The sequence below is a fragment of the Fonsecaea monophora genome (genome assembly GCF_001642475.1).
Source record: "Fonsecaea monophora strain CBS 269.37 chromosome Unknown Scaff152, whole genome shotgun sequence".
Classification (NCBI taxonomy): domain Eukaryota; kingdom Fungi; phylum Ascomycota; class Eurotiomycetes; order Chaetothyriales; family Herpotrichiellaceae; genus Fonsecaea; species Fonsecaea monophora.
Window position 1 is genome coordinate 22,637 of NW_019174083.1, and position 23,135 is coordinate 45,771.

Here is a 23,135-nt window from a genome sequence, read left to right on the forward strand (position 1 = left end):
TGTGTAGCAAAGATCAGCAAGGGGTCTGTCTTGGTTCGCCCACATAGCGAGGCCGCCCAGGAAATTGTGGCAAGAAGCGAACTTGATAGAGAGATCCCGGCGCTGCCAAAGCTGATTCCACGCGATTCTCATGGTCGGCTAGTAAAGCATAATCCCATGCCCTTCCCGTCTCGCTCCAAGAAAGCTTGCTGCTGGGTTACTTTTTGAAGAGCTGTAAAGCGTTCCTGCTACATAATTTCTCCTTGTCGTCGTCACTGGCAAACACCTGGGGCAGATACTCATCGTGCTGCTTGGACAGGCCTTGGACCACCGGTAAGGGCGTGTAAGGAAAATCGCTCCCAAACAGCATCCTATCGACGGTGACGTACTCTAGCAGGCCCTTGGCCTGCTCCGGGAACGCCCATCCCGCGGTGTCGAAGTAGAATTGTTTGTTGAGCCTCTCCTTGACCCATGCCGGAGTGACCTCGTTGGCAGATCCTCCCAGCTTCATGACCTCGGCGACGCTCGAGAACCGGTTGATCAGGGGTGGGAACGCGCCTCCGACGTGTGACATATGGAAGGTGATGTCGGGACACCGCTTCACGGTGCCAGTCAGGAACAGATTGATGACGGCGCGAGCACTGTCAAACAGGAACTCAAACATCGGTCTCGGGAACTGAGGGAGTGGCGTCGCCGCAGTTCCCGACGACAGGCAAGGGGTGGTAGGATGGATGAAGACGACGGCTTTTCTCCGGTTCAACTCGTCGAAGACGGCGTCAAAGTCCTTGTGTCCGAGATACGTCCCGTGAAAGTTGGTGAGCACAACAAACCCGTCGGCGTTGAGGTGGTCCATGGCATAGGAGATCTCTTGCAGGCTGCCTTCGACGTCGGGTAAGGGGAGAGAGGCGAAGAAGCCAAATTGGTCGGGCATTCGCTTCTTCAGATCCGCCCCGACCTCGTTGACGTGTCTGGCCAGTTTTCGGGCAAGTGCGTCGTCGCCTGCCTTGAGGTGGACTCCCGGTGTGCTGATGCTGAGAATCGACTTCGTCACGTTGATGGATTTCATCATTGTAAGGTGACTCTCTTCGCTCCATTCCTGATCACAGCCATTAGCTAGCCTCTTGGGCAGATTGATCGGGGGCTCTGCAGACGTACCGGAATCGCTGGCATGCCATCAGGGTTCTTGTGGCCATTTTCAGCAAGAGCCTTGCGGTATTCCCTGAGGAAATCAGGTTAGGAGGACTCGACTCGACTCGCTTCGCTTCGGGCGCCTCCCGAGAATGAATTGAACTTACGCAGGCAGGTAGTGGGAGTGACAGTCAATCTTCGGATAGGGAGACATTTCTGGCTTGCGAGTAGTAGTATTGCGCCGGTATCAAGGAGTGCAAAACTATCAGTTGACAGATTCGGAGGGTTCTGGTGCTTCGTTCATATAAGACGGACGTGGCGGTATATCGCGGGGTTTGTGGAGGCCCGCAGTTTCCCACAAACCACCTCGTTAAACCTGGACTTTGCAAAGACCGATCTTTACCCGCCTCGCCGCCAACTTGTGTGGGACGGGAAGCAATGGTGGGCTAATTGGACGCAGCGCTTTGGAAACGTCCCACGACGCAGGGGTCTGTACACAATACCCGTGTCTTGCCCGATCGAGGCTTGGAAGGAAGTCTGGGAGTTTTGGACTGGGGTGTGACACAGGACTGCGCAGGCAAATGGAGGTGTGTAGACGAGGGAATTCACTCCCACACCCATGCCAGGAAGGTGCAGACCTATCGACGCCTGGCTGTTGTTGATCAGACAAAGTACAATATGGCCCCCCTCCTTCTCCCATCAACCCGCCAGAGCCTTGCCTATCATCTCCTTTGCCCTCTCACTCAGATCCATGGCGAGCGCCAACTCTTGCCCCCTCTGGCCCATCTTCACCCACGTCTTCTGCAATATGCCAATGATCTTCTCTTCATCGTGGCCCTTTTCGAAGTCGTCAAACTGGTCGTCCAGAAACACCAGGCACGCGACATCCTCAATGACCTGCGCGTCGGCGTCGCCCTTACCTTCCCCCTTTTTAAGATCCTCCTTTGCAATCAGCGCTGCCACCTTGCCGGCTTCCTCCTCCGTGTACGAGCACTCCAGGCAGATCTGCCTGACTTGCTCGGCCTGCCGGTTCTTCAGGAACGTTCGCCACGCAAAGTACCCGGCTTTGGTGCGCGGGTAGCTGTCTCGCGGCACTTCCCAACGGCGGAAATGCTGGGCACGGGCGGCCGTGGCGAGCAAGGGGCCCGCGTTCGGCGTGTGGAGGTTGAGGTAGCGTGTCATTTTCTGAGCATAGTGTAGCTCGTAGGGGATTTTGTCGCCGTTGATGTCGACCGTGTTCGGGTCCTCTCTGTGTGCTGCGTCTATCAGTTCCAGAGCTTTTGAGACGTCCGGAGCCATGGCGGGATACAGAGAGTGAGTGACCGTGTACTTATACTCTCTACAGACGCTGAACTTTTGTCGTTTTACTATTGTGAAAAAACACGCGAGATCTTCAAGTGCATTTGGGATCTCGTGGTCCGAATCTGCCGAAGATTTTCCCAGTGTCTAAAAAATGATGTCACTCTGCAGTGGGGGATGTTTTGCATGTGCGAGAGTCAACGATCCAGAAGTTATGGAGGTATGGAATCCTCTCCAAAGCCCAGCACGTCGAAATACAAGTGATCTTGAGTTGACGGTGCCTGTGTGTCCTCCCCCGTTTTATAATCCGATCGCAGGAGAAATAGTCAACAACAGACGTCCTCTCGCCCTTTTGGCAAAGTCTCTGGCAAACGCCAACAAACCTGTGCTCCCAACGCTCTCTAATCTGTGTTCAAGCGCCGCCCTCCCTCTTTGCATACTCGTCCTCCATGCGCTCCTGGTACAAAGCATCAGCCTCCTTTGACGTGATCCTCTTCTGCTCGCCCACTCCACCACTAGTGATGCGTCCTTGAGCAGGCTGTCCCGCTCCTCCATTCGCGACAATGTATTGCTGTTGCTCTGCTGTCGGAAGGGTGGTCTTTGTCTTTGTCGTCGTTGTTTTCTTGTGGCTGGCCGAGGCGCCCAGGGACAGGGAACCGGAAACCGCGCCAGCAACAGAGGCACCGGCATTGGCGACAGCCTCGGACGTGCGTTTGAAGAATCCAGCGTCGTCCGACATCCTTTTTTTTTTTGGCGTCCGGTCAGCGAAGGAAGATGCCTACAGGTAGAGTCCTCTTGAGCTCAAATATTGGTGTGGAGAGGAGGTATGAGTGTGTCTTCAGCCTGTAAACGAATATATTAGGGTGGGAAGAGGTTGAAAAGAAAGGGTGGTGCAGTCGTGGAATTGGATAGGAATATATTTCCAGGGCCATGTGGGAACTCTTTTCCCAGTACGCCACAACGCCCGACCCCGTTGCCACGAGGGGGGGGTTCTATCAAAAACAGGTTTTGAGGACAAGATTACCCTTTTCGAAATCGGTTCTGTCGCACATGTCAAGAGCTGAACAGTGAGGCAACCACGCACCGAGCACGGATGTGCCTGAAGATCGCAGCTTGTGGCAAGGACATGGTGGTGATGTCATGGGGATATTCAAATGACAATAATGACCAAAATGACAGCAACTTTTCATTGAATAGTACTAGGTATTGCATGTCATTTGACACAGCTCCCTGGAGAGGATCCACTCTACTCGTATTGTACGGTCCTGCTTATACGCTATCGCTGTGATTGGCCGGAGCAAACAAGGCTGTCTTTGTCGCAGGGTCAATCATGGACAAGGCTGTGGTTCAGGGACAAAGCACAACCGGGTCTGTAACAACAAACGCTCCTAACCCACCAGGATGAAAGATCATTGTCTCCTATACATAGAAGCGCTGGGAATAGCAACCTGCTGTTTGATGCAACTCAATAAGACGTGAAGTTCGTAGTTTGCGACGCAAGCAAGAGAAGAAGAATATGCAACTTGTTTTCCACCTCCTTGATTTCTTCAGCCTCGCGACTCTGTCTAGAGATATATATTCTGTATTCATTCGAGATCCCAGCTAAGTCGCTTCTATTGCATAGACACAGACCACAGTCAGTTAATTTTCGCTGCTCTCTTCACCTCTGTCAGTCATAGAACTGCCTTACCAAGTTGTCATTGTGTTCGCATGATCCAGCATTCAGACGGTACAAACCAGTAGCGCTTGCAACTGCCTCACCCGCTGATTCACTGCCTCCAATCTGTCGATAAAACTCAGCCATGCCCATTTGCTTCTTCACAACAAAAGATCACACTTACAACTGTCTCTGGAATCGCGTTTTTCCTCGCTAAACCCAACGCCTTCTCGATCCACCCCGACCCAGAGGTCACTTCATCTCCCGAGACCAGCGAACAGCCTCAGACAAATACCTTGAATACCTTCACCATGCTGTCCTTCAAGTGGACACTCCTTCTCTCGCTCTGGCTCGTCGCCAATGTCGCAGCCATTCCTCGCATCGCCACCCAAGAAATCGAACTCTTTGTTGGCGCAGCTGGCGCCGTTACCATGGCAAGTGCTCTCGGTTGGCACCTCCTCAGAAACAAAAGAGCGGCAGAGGCCCCGGCCTCTGTTGGCCCCAGTTTTGTCAAGACAGTCGTGTCGAAAGGCAGCCGAGATGTGATTTTTCGACCGACGCACCCTTCGACTGTACCCATGACACGATTCTTCTCTGTCCAAGCATGGACCAATGGCACAATCATCTATACGGAAGAGATTGTTGACTTGCGACTCGGCGACCTCACCAACAGAAATCCCAGTTCCTCTGTCATTGTGACGGAAGATATTTGCCTTTCTCATGAACGGATCGATCAGGACACCTGTGAGGCCGGCAACGTTTCCATGGGTATCGACGTTGAAGAGCTTCCATCGCCATCTGACAACGAACCCTCTGTCTGGCGGAGCCTTGCTTCAAGCATGGCGAACATGATTACCCATGCACACAGCAAAATGGAGCCTACCATTGAGTTTGCCAGACAGACGTTCTTCGCTATCCACAACTTCCTGAACAAGGCGCTCGTCCCTTTCCTGAGACTGATACCTACCCATCCAGCACTGGCTGCGTTTATTCTGCTCGGCATTCCACTCTTGATCAAACTTGGTCCTATCGCGGCGATGATATGCCTCATATTCATGCGCCGCTATGGTCCTGCCGCAGGGAAGAGAGGCCTATGGTTGTGCCGCGCCGCTGCTGCCACGACGGCGACAGTCTTCACATGGTTGTGCCGCTTTGCTGCTGCGGCGGCGACGACGGCCTTCATATTGTTGTGCCGCTATGCTCCTGTCGTCCTCCTTTATCTGCAAGACAGCCTAGCCAGGTTCATAAGGTGGAATGTAGAAGGAGACGAAGGTTCGGACATTGCCATCGAAGAGGCCCTTGAAGCACTGCCTGTTGACGAAGTAGTGGTTTCCCTCGACCCATCGACGGATGCACCACTGGATCCAACTCCCGCCACTCAAGTAACGCCGTCTCTACCAGAGACTTCCGAGAACGATGGCGTTGGAACTCTCGTCAACTCCACCGAGGCAGAGAAGCCGGCTGAACAGGCATCCCCTGTTGACACTCCACCACACGATAAAGAAGACGGCCTCCTCTCACAACCTCCATTCGCCTCGAAGGATCCGCTAGCACCAGACTTAGGGGGCGAACCGTCGCAATCCGACAGCTTACCGGTCGTGTCGAATCCGATCCGCCCGAGGGACATGGTTGAACATCTGGCGGATCGACCTTTCACCAGGCGTGACCCTCGAGCGAGATTGTCGATACTAACTGGTGCTAGAAATCCGGGTGAGCGGCAGCGACAACAGCTCGCCGAGAGAGCTTCAAGGCAGGCAGAATTCTCTGCTAAGGCTGACAGCCTGTACGCGATGGGTCGACCAGATAGGCGTTCTAGCCAACCTCAACCGGCTCGCATGGTCACAGAAAAACCAGGGTCGGATAATGATGTCGCGTCCGAGAAAGTGCCTTCTCCGCAAACAGAGTCGAGCGTTGTTTCGACCCCAGGTGACATTCCTGTGGTTGAAGAACTGGGTGAGAAAGAATCTCCAAACATCCAACTTCGGTCGAATACCACCAACGAGCATGAAACCGAATCGCACGATGGCGCATCTTCACAAAGCCAGCTCGGATTGGACGACGTCAATGAGCATGAAGATTTGAGCGCAGCGTCTCCTTCAAAAGACATTCCCATATTGGGCGAACCCCAGGAGGAAAAATCCTCAAACAGCCCGCTCAGGCCGATCACCTCCAACGAGAATGACCTTGTGGGACCGGAATCCGTTTCGACTGAGCTTCGCGATGGTAGAACTTCGACAGAGACTCCGCCTCTCTTGGAGCCCAATCTGGGTTCTATTCCTCCATCACAGGAAGAACAAGATTCGGCCGCTACTTTTCCTTCCACTTTTACAGAGGAGGAAAGCATCACGAGATCTTCTGGGCCTGTTTTTTCGTCAGCCAGCGCACCCATCAAGTCAAATGCAGTGGAGAACGAAGAGAAGGCCGAGGATGATAATTCCCAGAATCGTGTGGGAAAGGAAAAAGATATTCGTCCACGTCCGATGGTGGAAGATGCCGAAGATGAGGACGACAATCGACCTACCTCTACACCATCGACAGGCATCCTCGAAATGGTTGCGGGTGCAGAACAGCCCCTCGAGGGCGAAGCCAAGCGTGACAATGGCGGTAATGAAGGACCACTCTCCTCGAGCGTGTCTGGGATTGATGCCCCAGAGGAACGTCGTCAACAATCGAACGACGCTTCTGCTCAGCGCACTGACGATGCATCTGGAGTCAGCGGCGACTCCATCGCCACTGGCACTGCTGACTTTGGCGGCTTGTTCGATTCCGATAGCCCTGTCACAAGTCCATCTACGCAGAGGGACGTCCATCAGTCCCACGGCACAGGCGTACGTCGTCCCGGTGGACTTGACACCCAGACTCAAGAAGCAGGAGTGACGCCCTCCCGGAGCGAGCGCGTCCGTGGAGTCACCTTTGCAACGGAGTCCGACGGATCAGTGGTGAGCCAAACGTGCCATTTTCGCTCAGATGAGGCGCCCGCAGTATTGCGAGATTCCATGGTTGTAGATGCGCAAGGCGCAGCGGCCACTGGCATTCAGGTGTCGAATGAGCAGCCAACCCCAGTCGTGTCTGCGTTCGCTAGGACCCAAGGGCAACCCCTGGGTGGATCTGGATTTGATTCTGCCTTCCTGAGGTCCTTACAGTCATTCAGCCTCATGTCAGAGGAGGATCAAGCACGGGTTTTGGCAGAGAGCGCGCGAGGATCTGTGGATCCCCCTGTTGTCACCAGTCAAATGGACCCAGATCTCATGGACGTGACTGAAGATGCGCCGGAACCAGAACCAGAACCCATGCAATTCGAGCCACAACAGAAGAGCGTAGATGACATGCTGTCAACCGCCATGAGAGACTTATCATTAGAGCAGGATGCCGCCGAAATGGACTATGAACATGACGGCGCTGTGCATCAACTTCCGGTTGGACCAGAAGCACCTCAGGGTCAATCTTGGGCAGTGCATCAAGTTCTAGCTGAACTAGCAGCACCTCAGGGTCAATTTTGGCCAGTGCAACCGACCGTGCAACAAGAAGAGGTCGCCACGGGAGTGCCAGGGTATGAGCCCGCGCGTCCGGTTGGCCTGTACGTTGAGGACGTGGAGGAAGACGACCCAGGAGCTCCTAACCCATACCGCTGGCGGGAGTCTCAAATGCGTTCGGTGCTAACGAACGAAGAGTTCATGTTGGCGAGAGACCTAGCCGCGTTGCTCGAATTCAACAGAAGTGGAACGACTGAAGTTCCCCAGACGGTTAGCAATCAACCTGCGATTCAGTCGACATTCGAGCCCCAGCCGAATGAAGGACACTTCGCTCAGTCAGCAATTCCTGGTTTGAATATCCATCATGTGGCGGACCTGGAAGAGGAACGTCGTCAACACGTGTGCGGTGTTAAGAGAAACCGGGAGGACGACCCACTGCTTCCTGGAAACGAAACCATTGGCATACCTGACTTCCACCGAGCCACTCAGTATACAGGCACTGATCGAAAGAGGTTGTCAATGCGGTCTCCCCTTTCCCAGTGCAACACTTCTCAGCCCAAAACTCTTTTGGGGAGCGCGTTGGAGCAGGCTATAAGACGGCATTTACCTCTGCCGGCGGTGAATCCGACAGCCCCAATCAATCCTATTTCCCCATCCCTGCAGGATGGCGACGTTCAACCAAGAGGAACACAACCTCAGGACAGTACAGATGAGAAGGATCAAAAATCTCCAGACATCGTTTCAAGCGGTGAGGGTGATGCCGACGTCCAAGGAAGCAGCAGCATCACGGGCCAAGGCACTCCTGCCCAGGAGGAGAGAGGCGTCCATAACCAAGGAGAAACAGACAGCCAAAACCCTCCAATTGAGGACGCCCTCACTGAACGTACAGTCACAGACCACGAGTCTAGAGAGATTGCTCCAGGGAACGCAAACCCGGTAGAGGAGGATTTCGCCGCGACCCTAACCGCATACGAAAGGCAGCTTGCTGCCGATGCGATCCACTCAGGACAACAGCCCGAAAACAATGCCCAAGGGAGCGCAGACCCGGTGGAGTACGATATCGAAGCGCTCTTGCTCGAACATGAGAGGCAGGTTGCTGCTGAGGCCAGTCAGACAGGGCAAGAGACGGAAGACAATGCCCAAGGGAACACGGACTCGGTAGAGGACGATTTCGCCGCGACCCTAGCCGCATACGAAAGGCAGCTTGCTACCGATGCGATCCACTCCGGACAACAGCCCGAAAACAATGCCCAAGGGAGCGCAGACCCGATAGAGGACGATATCGAAGCGCTCTTACTGGAACATGAGAGGCAGGTTGCTGCCGAAGCGAGTCACACAGGACAAGAGCCCGAAAACAATATCCAAGGGAACTCAACCTCGATAGAGGACGATTTCGAATGGCTCTTACGTGAATATGAAGGGCAAGCTTCTGAGGAGAGTGACTCGGGGCAAGAGACGGAAGACGATGACCAAGACGACGCAACCTCGGTGGAGGGTGATCACCGCTCGATGCTATTTGCATATGCAAGGCAAGTTGCTGCCGAAGAGAATCGCTCAGAGGAGGATCTCGGAGACGATACTCAGGGGAGCGGAGACCCGTTGGATGTTGACTATGAAGCGGCCTTACAAGCATATGAAAGGCAAGCTGCGATAGCTCAGGCGAACCGCACAGGCCAGGGTCAAGATGGGGTGTCCTCCCCTGATACTGATACCGAGCGCGGGTCGGATGAAGAAGACGGACAGGACGAAGAGGGTAGACAAAACCCTTGGGACAATGGTGACGATGAAGACAACAACGGTAACGGAGCAGAATCTGCACACGGTGGGAGTGAAGGATCTCAGAAAGGAGATGTGATTGATAGCGAAGACTGGAATCAGGGGCAGGAGGACGGGGACGAGGAAGAGGAAGAATCGAGCGACGAAGACTTCTGGGACGCGATGCCGGGAGAAGAAGACGGCTCCCCATGCAGGGATCGAATGTTCCGCGAGCTCAACCGACTTCAGAACAGGGTTCCCCAGCCATCCACGATACCGGAGCCAAGGCCAAAGTACGTCGAACGTCGACGTTCGTCATACATGGAGCCATCGGTGGCAGAGCACATATGGTGGTGTGCCACAGACAGAGGCCGGGACTGGTTGTGGGACAATTGGGCCACTATCAGAGTAGAATATGGCTGGAAGATGATCGATCGATGCCGGGATATTGTCGATGAGTATGAGGAACAGCAGGCGCAACAGGCGCAAGAAGAGCAACAAGCGCAGGGTTGAGGGCAGTATGTTGCTGGCGCTCAGCCCGACGCAGAAACTGTAGTTGTAGTATACTCAAAGGATCAATGTCCACACATTTTCCACATACCTATTGCTTAGAGAGTCTCGCTCTCGCTTTTTTGGAATGGACCGAAATCGTGCCGACTCCGCAGGACAAAGCGCAACAGCTAGTCACGCGACGGTTAGATCAAAGTGTACTGGGTACTTGTAGTCGCGACCATCTGCGAGGTTCTTTTCCTGCACCCCGGGATCTAAGCAACTGCCGAAGATCGAATGCTTGGAGATCGACTAAAGGAAGACAGTAGACGAAAAATGGCTCACATGTCCAACCTCATGCAGAACATGGAGGAGGAAAAACTAATTCAATTTAGTCAGCCACCCAGCTTTTGATTTTAATGGAGAACGCACCGTCTGGCTCATCACAGGCCACCTTCGGCAGACTCGGCCGAGTCAGTTTGGGCCGAAATGCAGATTCGAGAAGAGTCGAACATGACCGACTATTGCTGCGAGAATGTCCATCCGAGAAATCGACATATGAGCCCACTCGGACCATTCATCGGACCCGCCGGCGCGAAACGTCACCGAATCCGAATATACACAGCACAGTAGAAGGGCGCCATGTCAAGGTTTGCAAGCGTCTGGGGCTGCTATTGGAGGACAGCCTGCATGGATTTGGAGACGCACACGGATACGGAGCACGCTCGAGAGCGGAGCGGATGAACGGAGATTTCGGATTGAGTTGTCCTGTGCGTCCGTCTGCGTTTCGAGTGTGATCTGAGGCTTCGGTCAGTCGAGAGAGAGGGAGGAAAGAGGGTGCAGGTCCGCGAAGGTGGTGCGAGGTGGTTCGAGGTACTGTACGTAGGTGCATGGGAGAGTGAGAGGGTGAGAGGGCGCAGTCAAAATCCCCTGGCAGGGGATCCGTTGGCCATGACAAGAACAAGACCTCGTTCCCCCATAACGAGTACTGTTGACTGATTCGAGGTTGGTGAAACTGATTTATCTTTCCCAAAGGAGTGAGGTGAGAATTGCAAGCTGGAACTGTCGTAGTCTGATACATGCCGGGGAAAGTCCATGGGACGAAGCGAACAAGCGGTGCCAGCCCGCAATGACCAGGCTATGATGGTGCCATGGTTCACGTTTTGCTGACTGCAGGCAGGCTCTGAGGAAGGAAATACGAGCACTTAACCCCGGCACTTTGAAAAAGTGATGGAATCGTGAATCAGTACCAGGTAATGGAGGTTGCCGCTGGCCTTACTCGTAGTCACTTTGTCGAATGAGAATGGCGGCAAATGGCTGGGGGGTTTTGAGGTCTCGGGAAATGCAAATACTGGTGCCTGGAGCCTGAGAGTTTGGGGGCTTCGGTATGACGCTCCCCTTTAAGCATGGGTACAACCCCACCATTGATTTCAACGGGCCCCCTAATACACACAGGGCAGCAGGTGGTGGCCCCCTGCCCAGTCACTTACCCGTGCCACCCTGAAACCCACAGGGCTACCCTCCATCGTCATAGCCGGCCGAGCGACTGACAAGCTAGGCCTGGTGCACCTAAACTCTGGGCGGGTTTGGTGATGGCGAGAATGGATCCGCATCCTTGCACCACTGCGCATCCCCTCGTAAATCGTATCTGGATCATGGTTCTCGCCGGAACTACTTGATACACTTTCAACCTTCCTGAAATTCCTGAATCACGACTTCATTTTCTGCCTGATTAATCAACTTCATATTCACATTTTCCATTCTGCTCCAATCAATTTTGTGCTGAGATTTGCCCATCTGCAAAACCTCATCCCTCCCCAGGTCTCTTCCATCGACTGTCTGCTCATTGAGTCAATCTTGTCCCATGCCCCAGTGGCGAAGGACGACGTTTCAGGACATTCGCAAACACAATGAGTGCAGTGACCTACTCCTAATAAAGCATCCGGATTTCCGTCCTCTCCCAAGCGGGTACCTGCATTCAGCGTAATTCCACGAGTTTCTCTCCAGCCTATACGAATCCTCCTTGAGTTACGAAGGTGGCGGCGGCGTCGCCGAGAAGAGTGACCATGGACCCTCGTGGCAGCATTGACAGCATGGGTTATGACATGTCCCAATTCGTGTCCCAACAGCCTCCACAAATATTCGGAGCATATCACCCAGACGGCACTCCTATACCCCCGACTCTACCGCCTGGTGCATATTTTGGTGATTTCACTGATGGAGGTGCAGACGACAATGATCCCAAGCGCCGGCGCATTGCAAGGGTGCGCTTCTCTACACATTTACCAAATAAGAACCGTACCTGCTGACGGTGGCTGCAGGCTTGCGACATGTGCAGAAAGAAAAAGATCAAGTGTGACGGCAAGATGCCCAAATGTGGTCACTGCATCAACTACAAGACAGAATGTATCTTCACACAGGTCGAGAAGAAGCGGAATCCTCCAAAGGGGTATGTTATTCTCGGATTCCACAAAAATAGCGTCGCTGGAAAACTGATTGCCGTGACAGAGCCAAATATATCGAGGGCCTCGAAAATCGCCTCGGCCGCATGGAGTCTCTATTACGAATGTCTGGACTCCTCAGCGAAGAAGATGTAGGCAAGACCGACTTGGGGACGCTGGAGAAGCGTCTCGCCGAAAAGGCCTCGTCAAGAGACTTCTCCTCAACACACAAGACAGACTCTCCGGGTACTGCGAAGAGCGGTGCTAATTCTACCGTGGCCGAAAATTCCCCCCGACCTGGCTCACAACGGGAATCCCTTGAAACCCCTAGGGACAATATGACTTCTCCGAGTACAGATGGTGATAGACCAAGCAGGGACGACGTAGAAAATCTTTCCGAAGCAATGTGCTCGCTTGTCACCAACAACGTTGGCGAGACCAGATACATTGGTGTGTATCCTCGTTATTGCTTGCCTTTACCCTTGGTTCTAACACGTCATCCAGGATCATCTTCGGCCTTCTCCATCTTCTCGAGTAAAGGTATAGAGTGGGTCAACGAAAAGACCGGGGATACTTCTTTCCAGGAAACCATTCAAAACGCTGTCAACGAAGACGATACCAAGTGGCAATACTGGAAGCCCGAGGTGTTTGGAGACATCTTTGTCCGCCGGGTCTTCAAACCGCTGCCGCCAAAGGAAGAAGCTTTGTCATTATTCAAGGATTTCTTTGAAAACTTCAACTGCATGTTCCCATTGTTCCATGAACCTACGTTCATGCACCTCGTCGAGAAACAATATTCCAAGGATCCATACGAAGGGAGCGGGTGGTGGGCGAGCATAAACGTTGCTCTCGCCATTGCCTATCGAATCAGAGTCATGAGTAATGTTGTTCCGCAAGAAGATGACCAAAAGGCATGGCTTTATCTCAAAAATGCCATGGGCGTCATCACCGAACTGACTATGCGAAACACCGATCTTCTAAGCGTTCAGGCTCTTCTCGGCATGGCTCTGTTCTTGCAGGGCACACCAAATCCCCAGCCGTCTTTCTTTCTGATTGCTGCTGCCATCCGATGTTCACACACGATAGGACTGCACAAGCGAGGATCGGCATTCAACCTCAACCCCATCGAAGTCGAACAGCGCAAACGAGTCTTTTGGATTGCATATCTTCTGGATAAGGACGCCTGCCTCCGGGCCGGTAGACCTCCTGCACAGGACGATGATGACATGAACGTCGAGCTACCTTCGGAGGACCCCCCCGATAACATTGGAAATGTCCCGTTGGCCGACGGTAAGAGTAAGATAAACCTCTTCCGCCTCATGTGTGAATTTGCCATTATTTCAAGCAAGGTGTACCGTCAGCTCTATTCTGTCAGAGCTTCCAAGCAAAGTGATGGTGAGCTTCTGAACACCATCGGCGAGCTCGACAAAGAGTTGGAAGCTTGGAAGGACAGCATTCCTCTGGATTTCCGGCCGGAGCACGAGATCAAGACGTCGCACACCCCGCTCATTCTACACATCGTCGTCCTTCATTTCTCATACTACAATTGCTTGACTACAATTCACCGGATGTCGGTCCATCACGGCTATTGGACCAGTCGACTATCGGAATATGCCATCCAAGGTCTCAATGCGCGGCCTCTCAATCCAAGGGTCTTCTCTTCTGCGGCACTTTGCGTTTCAGCTGCACGGGCCTCGATCCACCTCATCAAATACATCCCACAAGGTGACTTTGCATGCGTCTGGCTGATTTTATACTTCCCCGTTTCGGCATTGGTCACCCTTTTTGCCAACATCCTCCAAAATCCTCAAGACACCCGCGCGAGAGCCGACATAAAGCTGATGGACCTCGTCGTCAACTTTCTTTCGAATGTCGCGCATGACGAAGGCTCCGGATCGTTGAACCGCATGCTCACAGTGTGCTCAGAGTTTGCACGTATTGCACGAGTGGTGATTGAAAAGGCCGAGAAGGAAGGCTCAAAACGAAAACGCAGGCTTGTGCCTGAAGAAGTTATGCGCGTCAACCAATCATCCATGGCACAGGTTCAGGCACAGATAAACGGGCGCAAGACCGGATCTCGAAGATCAAGTGGTGCTGGCGCCTCGCCACGTACTACGAGCACCATGCCACCAACAACCACAACCGCCACACCTGTGACTCCCAATGCCGGTAATGGTACAGGCAATAACATGAAGACTAACAATCAGTTCTTCAACATGCCAACATTCGATAATGATTATACTGACCCGATCTCGGCTCCAGGTCTGAGTCCAGACATGGGTAGTCAGCAGATGCCCAGTTCCACAATGTCGCCTCTCAATGTTGGGTCTTTTCAACATCCCTTTGTGCCTCAGGATTTGTGGCAGATGCCGATGACTTTCGAGTGGGACTGGGCGGAGACATTTGGACAGCCCACTTTTAACGACTTTATCTTGAGCGACAATATAACTGATGGAACGATGCCTCATCCGTGATTTATGATGGAGATACACTGAGCCAGCATGTACATGAAAATGACCTCGGTCAACCTTGAACCTACTACGGCGTTCATGATGAGAAGAAAACCGCTCTCTGATATGGAGAGCAGGACTTGTTCCCGTTGGGCGGCACTGTACCAATACATGATACCCCATTCTTGCGATGCAAACTCTCTCTTGGACCGTTCCCTCCTTTTCCTCTCAGATACTTTCTGACGCTGTTCCTAGCGCTGAGGTATGTTGACCTTGGCTGATGTTTGCTTGCTAACTATTGGCAACGCTTTCGTCTCATTTTGCAGCCTGGGCTAATGTTCAAGGTATATAGACACCTTGGCGGCTTGTTGGGCTGGGTCGGGTCTGGCAGCATGATTTCAGCAATCAGCTTCTCGAATGGCTCGAGGCTATTGAATTGATTGGTCACGTTCAGAACAATCTCTTTCTCATCACTTCACGTCCGAAACAATCTCTTCTGCAAAGTCTGATCTGTCATTGTCGGTTCCCACTCCCACCTTTGTCTCGTTCTTCCAGTCCCTCGAAATTCATCCAGTGTGCCCTTTCTCAAATCTTTCGATCTCCTCCATCGACAGACATCACTCTTCGTCCTATGAGACTAGATTTCTGCGTTGACCTGCTTTTCCTCAGCACTTCGCCGCCAAAGAGTGAAACAAGTCTCCCTCCGTGAGTACACTGTTACAGCAGCCTTTCTAGTCAGATTTTTGCTGAAAAGATATCAGTAAGTACATCGCACGCCACCAATATTCTACCAGAGGAAACAACTCACACATCGTTTCAGCCTTTGCGTCGGCGCCTTGTTTGCAAGACCTTTTCTGCCCGACCTAGCAAGGGGGAGTTGCGCAGTCGTTCCCAACACGACTGGGTACTTTTCAGAAACAAAGAACTTCCCAGACAACTCTGTCGACTCATACGCTCTCTCCATTTTGCCTCAACTGGACTGGGAAGCTCCTCATTCGTGGACTCTCTGGCTTTTGCTCTCAAAACAGTCATACATACATCATCCTCGATCATCAATCATGGCAACCGACCACATCGTTTGGATGATGGTCTTTGAACGCCTGGGTCTGTACGATTGGTGGAGCGCTTCCTCCCGACGTTCCAAGAGCTCTGTCATCGATGCCAAACAAGAAGACTTCCCACCTAATGCAAAGGACTTTTCGGGGGCCTCGCTCTTTGCATCCGAGACATGGATAGAAGGGCAACGCTTCGTTGTACCGGAGTCGGCAGCCGGACCCATCAACGTCCATATCATCGACAATCCCGCCCTCGTCAAAACATGCATCCCACTGCCGGTCGAAGAAGGAGTCCTGCGACCAACGTGCCCGGTGATTCAGCGTCAACCTCGTCTTGAAATATCAACCATCATCGGCAGGGATGAAATCACTCCCCCTTCTCAGCCTTTCGTTGGAGGCAGTCTGGGCATCATTGCTGTTCTCGGAGCTGTAGCAGCCATGCTTTGCTTTCTCAGCATCATTTACCATCGCATACGTGGACCCAGAGATCTAGAAGTGACGCAAAATGAGAAAATCAAGGATTTGGACCTACACATCCGCAACCTCAGCAACACAATCCAGGAGCAAGCCGCGAGTATCGTGGGCATCAATGAGACTGTTGCATCCTGTCATGAACGCAATGACGGGCTCAACAACGAGCTACAACGTTGTATAATCAAGATGAAAGACGACAGTGAATCCATGAAGGCCAAGGATGACCTCGCCCACCAACAGCAAGCAATGCTTGAAGAACAGGATTCTTTGATCAAGAAGCAACAAGCCACCATGGCCGAACAAGAGTCCAGGATCAAGGAGCACCAAGACGCTCTGGCGCGACTGAGCGAAATGCAGGAAACTCTCCAACAAAAGGAGAATGAGATCAAAGAGAAGGAAAGCGCCATCGCGCAACTCATGGAGGAAAAGGGGGCGGCCTTGGAACAGGCGAGCGTGCTTGGTGGCGTCCGAGACCGGCTGACCAGTCAGCTGGAGCAGGCGAACAAGGAGTTGCGCTCAGCGACGTTCTCCGACAAGGACCTCTCGCGGCGCCGGGAGGAGATGTTGACGAAGCAAAACAAAAAGCTTCACACCTACACCCTCCACATCAAGGGTCTCAAGGCGCAGATCGAAGGCTTTGGCCAAGTGCCCGTCCCGGCGCCGGTGGATGCCGCCGCGCCAAATCCGACAGTCGAAGAGCCGGGTGCCGCTTCTCCGACGTCGGCATCTGCCTCGTCCGTTCCCGCTGCTCGCTGTCAATCGACGATAGAGAGCCTTTGGGCCGAGGCGGCTCCTCCCAGCCAACCTGCCGCATTTCGTGGCGGCTGGCAAGGACGGGTTCGCGGACGTGGCAGAGGTGGACGTCGATCGTGAGGTCCTAGTTGGAACGGGTATGATGGACTGATTTTGTGGGGGCTGATAGGCAGGACGGCCAGGTGGAGGACATTGGCTGTTCTTCAAAGGTCACGCATCTCAAAGCAAGGCGTCGATAGGTAGAATGTATGGCAAGGACGGCCAGGTGGAGGATCATGGATTATTCAAGACGAGAGCAAGTCGATAATCAATTCAACTTTGCGTGTGTTCATGCCTCATTTTAGCCGCCATGCTGTCTTACAAGCCCAACCCCTCCGCAAAGTCCTTGCAGGTAGTACAGAAACCCCAAGTCTTTGCGCAGTTGAATTCGATACTCTCCTGACTGCTCGATGGGCTCGTGGTGGCGGCACCATCGGAGAGCAGAACCACGTCGTAGCCTTTTGTGAATGCCTAGTCGTCAACAACACCGAGATTAGCCATGAATTGGGCCTTGGTCATTCGAAGAGAGAGAGAGAGAAGGGGGCAAGAAAGGAATGGTAATTCCACTTTGACCTACATCCTGAAGACTCCCACCCACACATTGATCCGTGTTCACTCCAGTGAAAAATAACGTCTTGATGCCCTCCTTCTCAAGAAACTCTGTGCACAAGGTGCTTTGACCCCAAAGCCCAGACATGCGGTTCTTGTGGATCCATACATCTGGTGGATTAGCCTTCTTACCGTCTGTCTCGTACGTCTGCTTCAGTTCCGGGGTCAAGTCGGCGTTCCACGTGTCACGCATCAGCAACCGTCCGCCTTGGGTCGTGTTGCCATCATCGAGGGTTACAGGGCCAATTTCACTTCCCAGTCCCTTGTAGATTCGCGGGTTCTTGCCCGACGTTTCGATCTGTGGGTCTGGGAACTCATGGCACCCCTCGTTGACACCGTGCGAGTCGACAGCTGCTTGCTTTTTCTCGACTTTGTCATAGGATTCAAACTCGCCCGCGAGGACGGTTTCGAAACCAAACGCGCGGAGAGTGCCCGGCGGCATCTCGGCGATTTCTTGGTCGGTCAAACCCCAATTCAACCAGATGATGCGGACGCCCGCTTTCCGGGCCGCCGGGATGGCGTACTTGAGAAGCTGCTGCTGTGCGACCAGGCCCTTGGAGTCCTCTGGCCGTCCGAGTTTGGGGGAGAGGAAGAAGTTCTGCATGTCGATAATGACGAGGGCCGATTTCGGCGGGTGGATGGTGATGGGGAGGGTTGTTGTCTTTACCGTATAGTTGGGAGAAGGCGTGGGTGAGGTGAGCGTGGGCGGGTGTGTCAGGTCGAACCCCGTCTTGGAGTCATAGAGCCAGAAGTTGGCATTGGGATTGCCAACGACACCCTTGCGGTGGGTTGGATCAGTATTGTTCATGTTTGAAGGGGCAAGTGAGGGGCGGGGTAGGTAGGGAGATGATACGAGGCTGAAGGAGAAAGGGGGTAAGGCTGCGACAAGGAGATGTAAGTAATTGACTTGGCTCAGTCTTGCAAACACCAGTGGCGGCTGTCATGGACACAGAAAGGACTGATCTGAAAAGTAGATGGCGTTGGACAGATATAGGATGCACGACATGGTCGTATTGGTTTTGATTCTGCCCTCCGTCAAAGACAGAGACGCAGACGCAGTCGGGCAAGGATCCCAAATACCCCGCAACCATCAGAGATAAGACAAGGAATGACCTCAAACAGGAAGGAGCAGCTGCCGTGATACATTCTAGTTTGTACAATGTGCACGGTCATCTCCGTCTAGAGGTTTTGGTTTTTGGATACAAGGGGTCAGATATTCGCTATGAGGAGCGTACAAAATATACGTCTCTCTTTAATGTCTACCAAGTACTTGTAGGTATTGGTGTTGTCTTGGTAGTGAACGACGAGCACGCGAGTCAGGTACTCCCTCCCTCCCCATTTTGGCTTGCTCTCCCGCTGCTTTTTTCCGTTCTGCTCTAACCTATCAATGGTGACGTCAAATGCCATAATACGAGCCCAAACTAGCCTCACTAGGCTTAAACAGACATGCCTCCTTCACTAAACTGTTAGGGATGAATTCAGAGCCGTGACAGGCACTATGAGGCACCGAGAGGCTCCCACTGGGCCGGGCATCAGGCGGCGCGGTGGGCGGTAGGCGGTGGGCACGAGATCCCTGATTATTCTTACCCCACAAATTAATTGCCTTCACACCCATCACCCAAATGCGCTCGTAAATAAATCGAAAACTGTCCACAAGACTGCTGCACTCCCACCGCTTGTTGAGCTTCCAGCAGCTTGGTATTCTTATTCACTTTGCATTGACACTTTCTTTGCATAGCGTTACTCACTTCTGTATCATTGTCTTGCTCTATTGACCATTCTCCTCTCCCACATACCACTCCCGATCTCACAATGGCCCTCCTCCAAGCTCGGGTCAAGAGCATCCTGTCAGGCGACACTTTGATCATCACCAATGCTAAAGGAGCCGAACGAACCTTGTCTCTGGCCTACGTCAGTGCCCCGAGATTGAAAAGAGAAGGTGACGAGGTCGGTGGTATATCCCTCACGAGACCTACAAGGGCTAACAGCTAACCCTGCGCAGCCCTTTGCCTTTCAGTCCCGCGAATTCGTCCGCGAGCTGGTCCTCGGCAAGGTCATTCAATTCCAAGTCCTCTATGCCATTCCCACCACAAAACGTGAATATGGCCGAGTCAGACTCCCGAACGGCGCTGAGTTGCCCGATCTCCTCGTCCAAGAAGGTTGGGCCAAAGTGCGCGAGGATGCTGGGAAGAAAGAGGACGATGAAGACGCCTTGGCATACCTTGACAAGCTGAGATCATTGGAGGCCGATGCCAAATCTCAAGGCAAAGGTCTGTGGGCCAAGGGTGGTCAGATCGAGAACTCGTCCGAGGTCTCCGACCCCAATGCCTTGGTTGATCAATACAAGGGCAAGAAAATCGAAGCTATCATAGAGAGGGTTTTGACAGGAGACCGCTTGATTGCTCGTCTCTTGCTCACCCCTGGCAAACACATTCAAACCATGCTCGTCCTGGCTGGAATACGAACTCCTGCGACCAAGAGAACTACGCCGGAAGGGAAAGAGGTCCCTGCTGAGCCCTATGGCACCGAAGCACACGCCTTCGTGGACGAGAGGTTACATCAGCGCAAATGCTCCGTCGAACTTCTGGGAGTGACGCCGCAAAATCAACTCATTGCAAATGTCCTGCACCCCAAAGGAAATATTGCCATGTTTCTCCTTGAGGCTGGGCTGGCTCGCTCCAACGACCAACACGTCACCTTGCTGGGCAACCAGATGGCCCAGTTCAGAAACGCCGAGAACGCAGCAAAGAATGCCAGAAAGGGCGTCTTCACCGGCGTTTCAGCATCCAAAGCCGCCGGAGTGCAGGAGGCGGACTTCACAGTCTCCAGGATTCTCAATGCCGAGACGGTCTTCCTTCGAACTCGATCTGGCGACGAACGCAAAGTGACCCTGTCCAGCATCCGTCAACCCAAGCCTTCAGATCCGAAACAATCTGCGTTCGGCGCCGAGGCAAAGGAGTTCCTCAGGAAGCGATTGATCGGGAAGCACGTCAAGGTGAGCATCGACGGCAAGAAGCCAGCTTCAGAAGGGTTCGAAGAACGCGAGGTGGCCACTGTGACTGTGGGTGGAAAGAATGTCGCTTTGACCCTGGTAGAGGCCGGTTATGCGTCTGTCATTCGGCATCGAAGAGACGACGACGATCGCTCGCCCGACTACGATGCGCTGCTTCTCGCTGAGGAATCGGCTCAGAAAGACGGTAAAGGCATGTGGTCGGACAAACCCCCTGCAGCCAAGCACTATCAGGACTATTCCGAAAGCCTACAAAAGGCCAAGATGGAGGCATCAGTGCTGCAAAGACAGAAAAAGGTTCCAGCTGTGGTCGACTTCGTTAGGACTGGTTCTCGATTCGTGGTTCTTGTTCCTCGCGAGAATGCAAAATTGACTTTTGTTCTTTCTGGTATCCGGACGCCGAAGCCTGCCCGTCAACCTGGAGACACCGCCGAGCCTTTTGGACAGGAAGCCTACGACTTTGCCAACAGAAGATGTATGCAGCGTGACGTGGAGATCGACGTGGAGGACACCGACAAAGTTGGCGGGTTCATCGGCACCATGTATGTTGGCCGCGAAAACTTTGCACGAGCTCTATTAGAGGAAGGGCTTGCAGAAGTTCATGCATACTCGGCCGAAAAAAGCGGACATGCAAATGAGCTGTTTGCGGCCGAGAAGAAGGCAAAGGAGGCTAGGAAGGGCATTTGGCACGACTGGGATCCGAGCAAGGACGCCGACGAAGACGAAGCTGAACCTGCTTCAAATGGCACCAACGGCACCAACGGAGAGGCAGCTCAGTCGACTTCAAGAAGAAAGGACTATCGCGATGTGATGGTGACACACGTTGACGAGACTGGAAAACTCAAGGTTCAACAAATCGGTGCTGGCACCGCAAGCCTGACTGAGCTCATGAATGCCTTCAAGTCCTTCCATTTGAATAAGGCAAACGACCAACCACTGCCCGGGCCACCCAAGGTTGGAGACATCGTTGCTGCCAAGTTTACTGTGGACGACCAGTGGTATCGAGCGAGAGTAAGGAGAGTAGACCGTGACGGGAAGAAAGTGGATTTGATCTACCTTGACTATGGCAACTCGGAAACCGTTCCCTGGACCCGGTTGCGACCATTGACTCAACCACAATTCTCCACCCAGAAGCTCAAGCCGCAGGCGACTGATGCCGTCCTGTCCTTCCTGCAACTTCCCACTGCTGAGCAGTATCTCCGAGACACCGTTGATTTCATTGCAGAGCAGACGGACGGCCGCGAGCTGGTTGCGAATGTGGATTACATCGCTCCGGAAGGAACGCTGCACATTTCTCTGCTTGACCCGAAGGCGTCCAACAAAATCGATGAAAGCATCAATGCAGAGGTCATTCGAGAAGGACTGGCCATGGTCCCAGTCAAACTGAAGGCGTGGGAAAGACAGTCTGCAGACACATTGGCAAGGTTCCGAGAGCTCCAGGAGGAAGCAAAGAAGGAACGAAGGGGTATGTGGGAGTATGGAGACCTGACGGAAGACTAGCCGGGAAGCTGCAAAAATTGGCAACGTGATCGACCAGACAAGGATTCATTGCCGCCGGAGAGAGTGCAGTGGGCATGGATACCTTATCCCGAGACTCAAAACTATCAGTATCATCCATATTTTTCCCTCTGTTCAGCCCCCTCAACCTCCTTGACCCACTGCAGTCTATGCTTCACGTTCATCTCAACCGCCGGTACCTTCTCCAGTACGCTGGCGTCGTCAAGGGTCCCCACCTGAATCACAAGAACTCCTTGCGGCCCTGGCCCATGAGGTATTGCGTAGATAGGACTCCCACATTCGGGACAGAAGGACAGGGAAAATTCAAAGCCTTCATCGACGTGTTTCGTCTTGACCGTCTTCAACTTGCCGCTTGTAAGGGTGAATGCCTTTGCGGGAACGGTCAGGTTGAGCGACGCAACTGCACCCGTGATTTTGCGACAGGGCCGACAGTGGCATGCTTTCGTTTGCTAATTTTGCCCCTGAATATGAACATCTCTTTTGCATGTATTTAGGCATTGGGACTTTTTTACCATATCCGCGGCCTCGGAGTCAACGTCGAGATTGAACTTGACGTTTCCGCAAAGGCAACTCCCACCGACCATGGCTGGGATATGCGTTTGTGAGGTGAGGTAAGAGGGAGAGATGAAAGGTCTACTTTGCGTCACAACGTTGAATCGTGAAAGGAGAGGTGAAGTCGAGTCTCAGTGTGAACTGCTGGACAATGAGGTGACTTTGGGTCTGGAGAGTTATTCAGGCGTCCCATCCAACATGAGCATCACTCAGCCCTGACGTATCTATGTCCCTCTGTGTACTGGTGTCAATCCGCAACAGCTTCGCTTGTATAGAGCGTCAGGGTCAAACGTACCGGCTCACGGCCCACAAACTCAAACAAGCCATAACTAGAATGTTTTCGGAAAGTTTACTCTCGCAAGTTTGAAAGTAAGCCCTGTGGCCCTTCAAGCAGGGCTGGTGGCGCCTCTGCATCCCAGCCTTGCCGGAACAACTGTTTGTCCGCTCATCGGGC

The 23,135-nt window shown here is 53.1% G+C and overlaps 9 protein-coding genes across 9 annotated transcripts; 4 read left to right on the top strand and 5 right to left on the bottom strand.

Moving 5' to 3' along the window:
- Positions 1 to 196: 196 nt before the first annotated feature.
- Positions 197 to 1,321, bottom strand: AYO21_11290 (hypothetical protein; the record flags this gene model as incomplete). The annotated part of the gene is made up of 3 exons (XM_022661186.1): positions 197 to 1,075; positions 1,135 to 1,198; positions 1,275 to 1,321. 3 exons carry the CDS (start codon positions 1,319 to 1,321, stop codon positions 197 to 199), a joined length of 990 nt encoding a protein of 329 aa, XP_022506500.1.
- A 485-nt stretch (positions 1,322 to 1,806) lies between these two features.
- AYO21_11291 (hypothetical protein) lies at positions 1,807 to 2,406 on the bottom strand (the record flags this gene model as incomplete). Its single annotated transcript, XM_022661187.1, has 1 exon — positions 1,807 to 2,406. One exon carries the CDS (start codon positions 2,404 to 2,406, stop codon positions 1,807 to 1,809), a length of 600 nt encoding a protein of 199 aa, XP_022506501.1.
- A 412-nt stretch (positions 2,407 to 2,818) lies between these two features.
- AYO21_11292 (hypothetical protein) lies at positions 2,819 to 3,145 on the bottom strand (the record flags this gene model as incomplete). The annotated part of the gene is made up of 1 exon (XM_022661188.1): positions 2,819 to 3,145. The coding sequence occupies one exon, from the start codon at positions 3,143 to 3,145 to the stop codon at positions 2,819 to 2,821; it is 327 nt and encodes a 108-aa protein (XP_022506502.1).
- Positions 3,146 to 3,736: 591 nt separating this feature from the next.
- On the top strand, positions 3,737 to 9,804 carry AYO21_11293 (hypothetical protein; the record flags this gene model as incomplete). Its single annotated transcript, XM_022661189.1, has 2 exons — positions 3,737 to 3,778; positions 4,237 to 9,804. 2 exons carry the CDS (start codon positions 3,737 to 3,739, stop codon positions 9,802 to 9,804), a joined length of 5,610 nt encoding a protein of 1,869 aa, XP_022506503.1.
- Positions 9,805 to 11,846: 2,042 nt separating this feature from the next.
- AYO21_11294 (hypothetical protein) lies at positions 11,847 to 14,695 on the top strand (the record flags this gene model as incomplete). Its single annotated transcript, XM_022661190.1, has 4 exons — positions 11,847 to 12,044; positions 12,102 to 12,229; positions 12,289 to 12,671; positions 12,726 to 14,695. The coding sequence occupies 4 exons, from the start codon at positions 11,847 to 11,849 to the stop codon at positions 14,693 to 14,695; spliced, it is 2,679 nt and encodes an 892-aa protein (XP_022506504.1).
- A 1,034-nt stretch (positions 14,696 to 15,729) lies between these two features.
- Positions 15,730 to 17,073, top strand: AYO21_11295 (hypothetical protein; the record flags this gene model as incomplete). Its single annotated transcript, XM_022661191.1, has 1 exon — positions 15,730 to 17,073. One exon carries the CDS (start codon positions 15,730 to 15,732, stop codon positions 17,071 to 17,073), a length of 1,344 nt encoding a protein of 447 aa, XP_022506505.1.
- A 237-nt stretch (positions 17,074 to 17,310) lies between these two features.
- AYO21_11296 (hypothetical protein) lies at positions 17,311 to 18,409 on the bottom strand (the record flags this gene model as incomplete). The annotated part of the gene is made up of 2 exons (XM_022661192.1): positions 17,311 to 17,463; positions 17,570 to 18,409. The coding sequence occupies 2 exons, from the start codon at positions 18,407 to 18,409 to the stop codon at positions 17,311 to 17,313; spliced, it is 993 nt and encodes a 330-aa protein (XP_022506506.1).
- Positions 18,410 to 19,413: 1,004 nt separating this feature from the next.
- AYO21_11297 (hypothetical protein) lies at positions 19,414 to 22,111 on the top strand (the record flags this gene model as incomplete). Its single annotated transcript, XM_022661193.1, has 2 exons — positions 19,414 to 19,548; positions 19,604 to 22,111. The coding sequence occupies 2 exons, from the start codon at positions 19,414 to 19,416 to the stop codon at positions 22,109 to 22,111; spliced, it is 2,643 nt and encodes an 880-aa protein (XP_022506507.1).
- A 110-nt stretch (positions 22,112 to 22,221) lies between these two features.
- Positions 22,222 to 22,713, bottom strand: AYO21_11298 (hypothetical protein; the record flags this gene model as incomplete). Its single annotated transcript, XM_022661194.1, has 2 exons — positions 22,222 to 22,578; positions 22,642 to 22,713. 2 exons carry the CDS (start codon positions 22,711 to 22,713, stop codon positions 22,222 to 22,224), a joined length of 429 nt encoding a protein of 142 aa, XP_022506508.1.
- Positions 22,714 to 23,135: the final 422 nt, after the last annotated feature.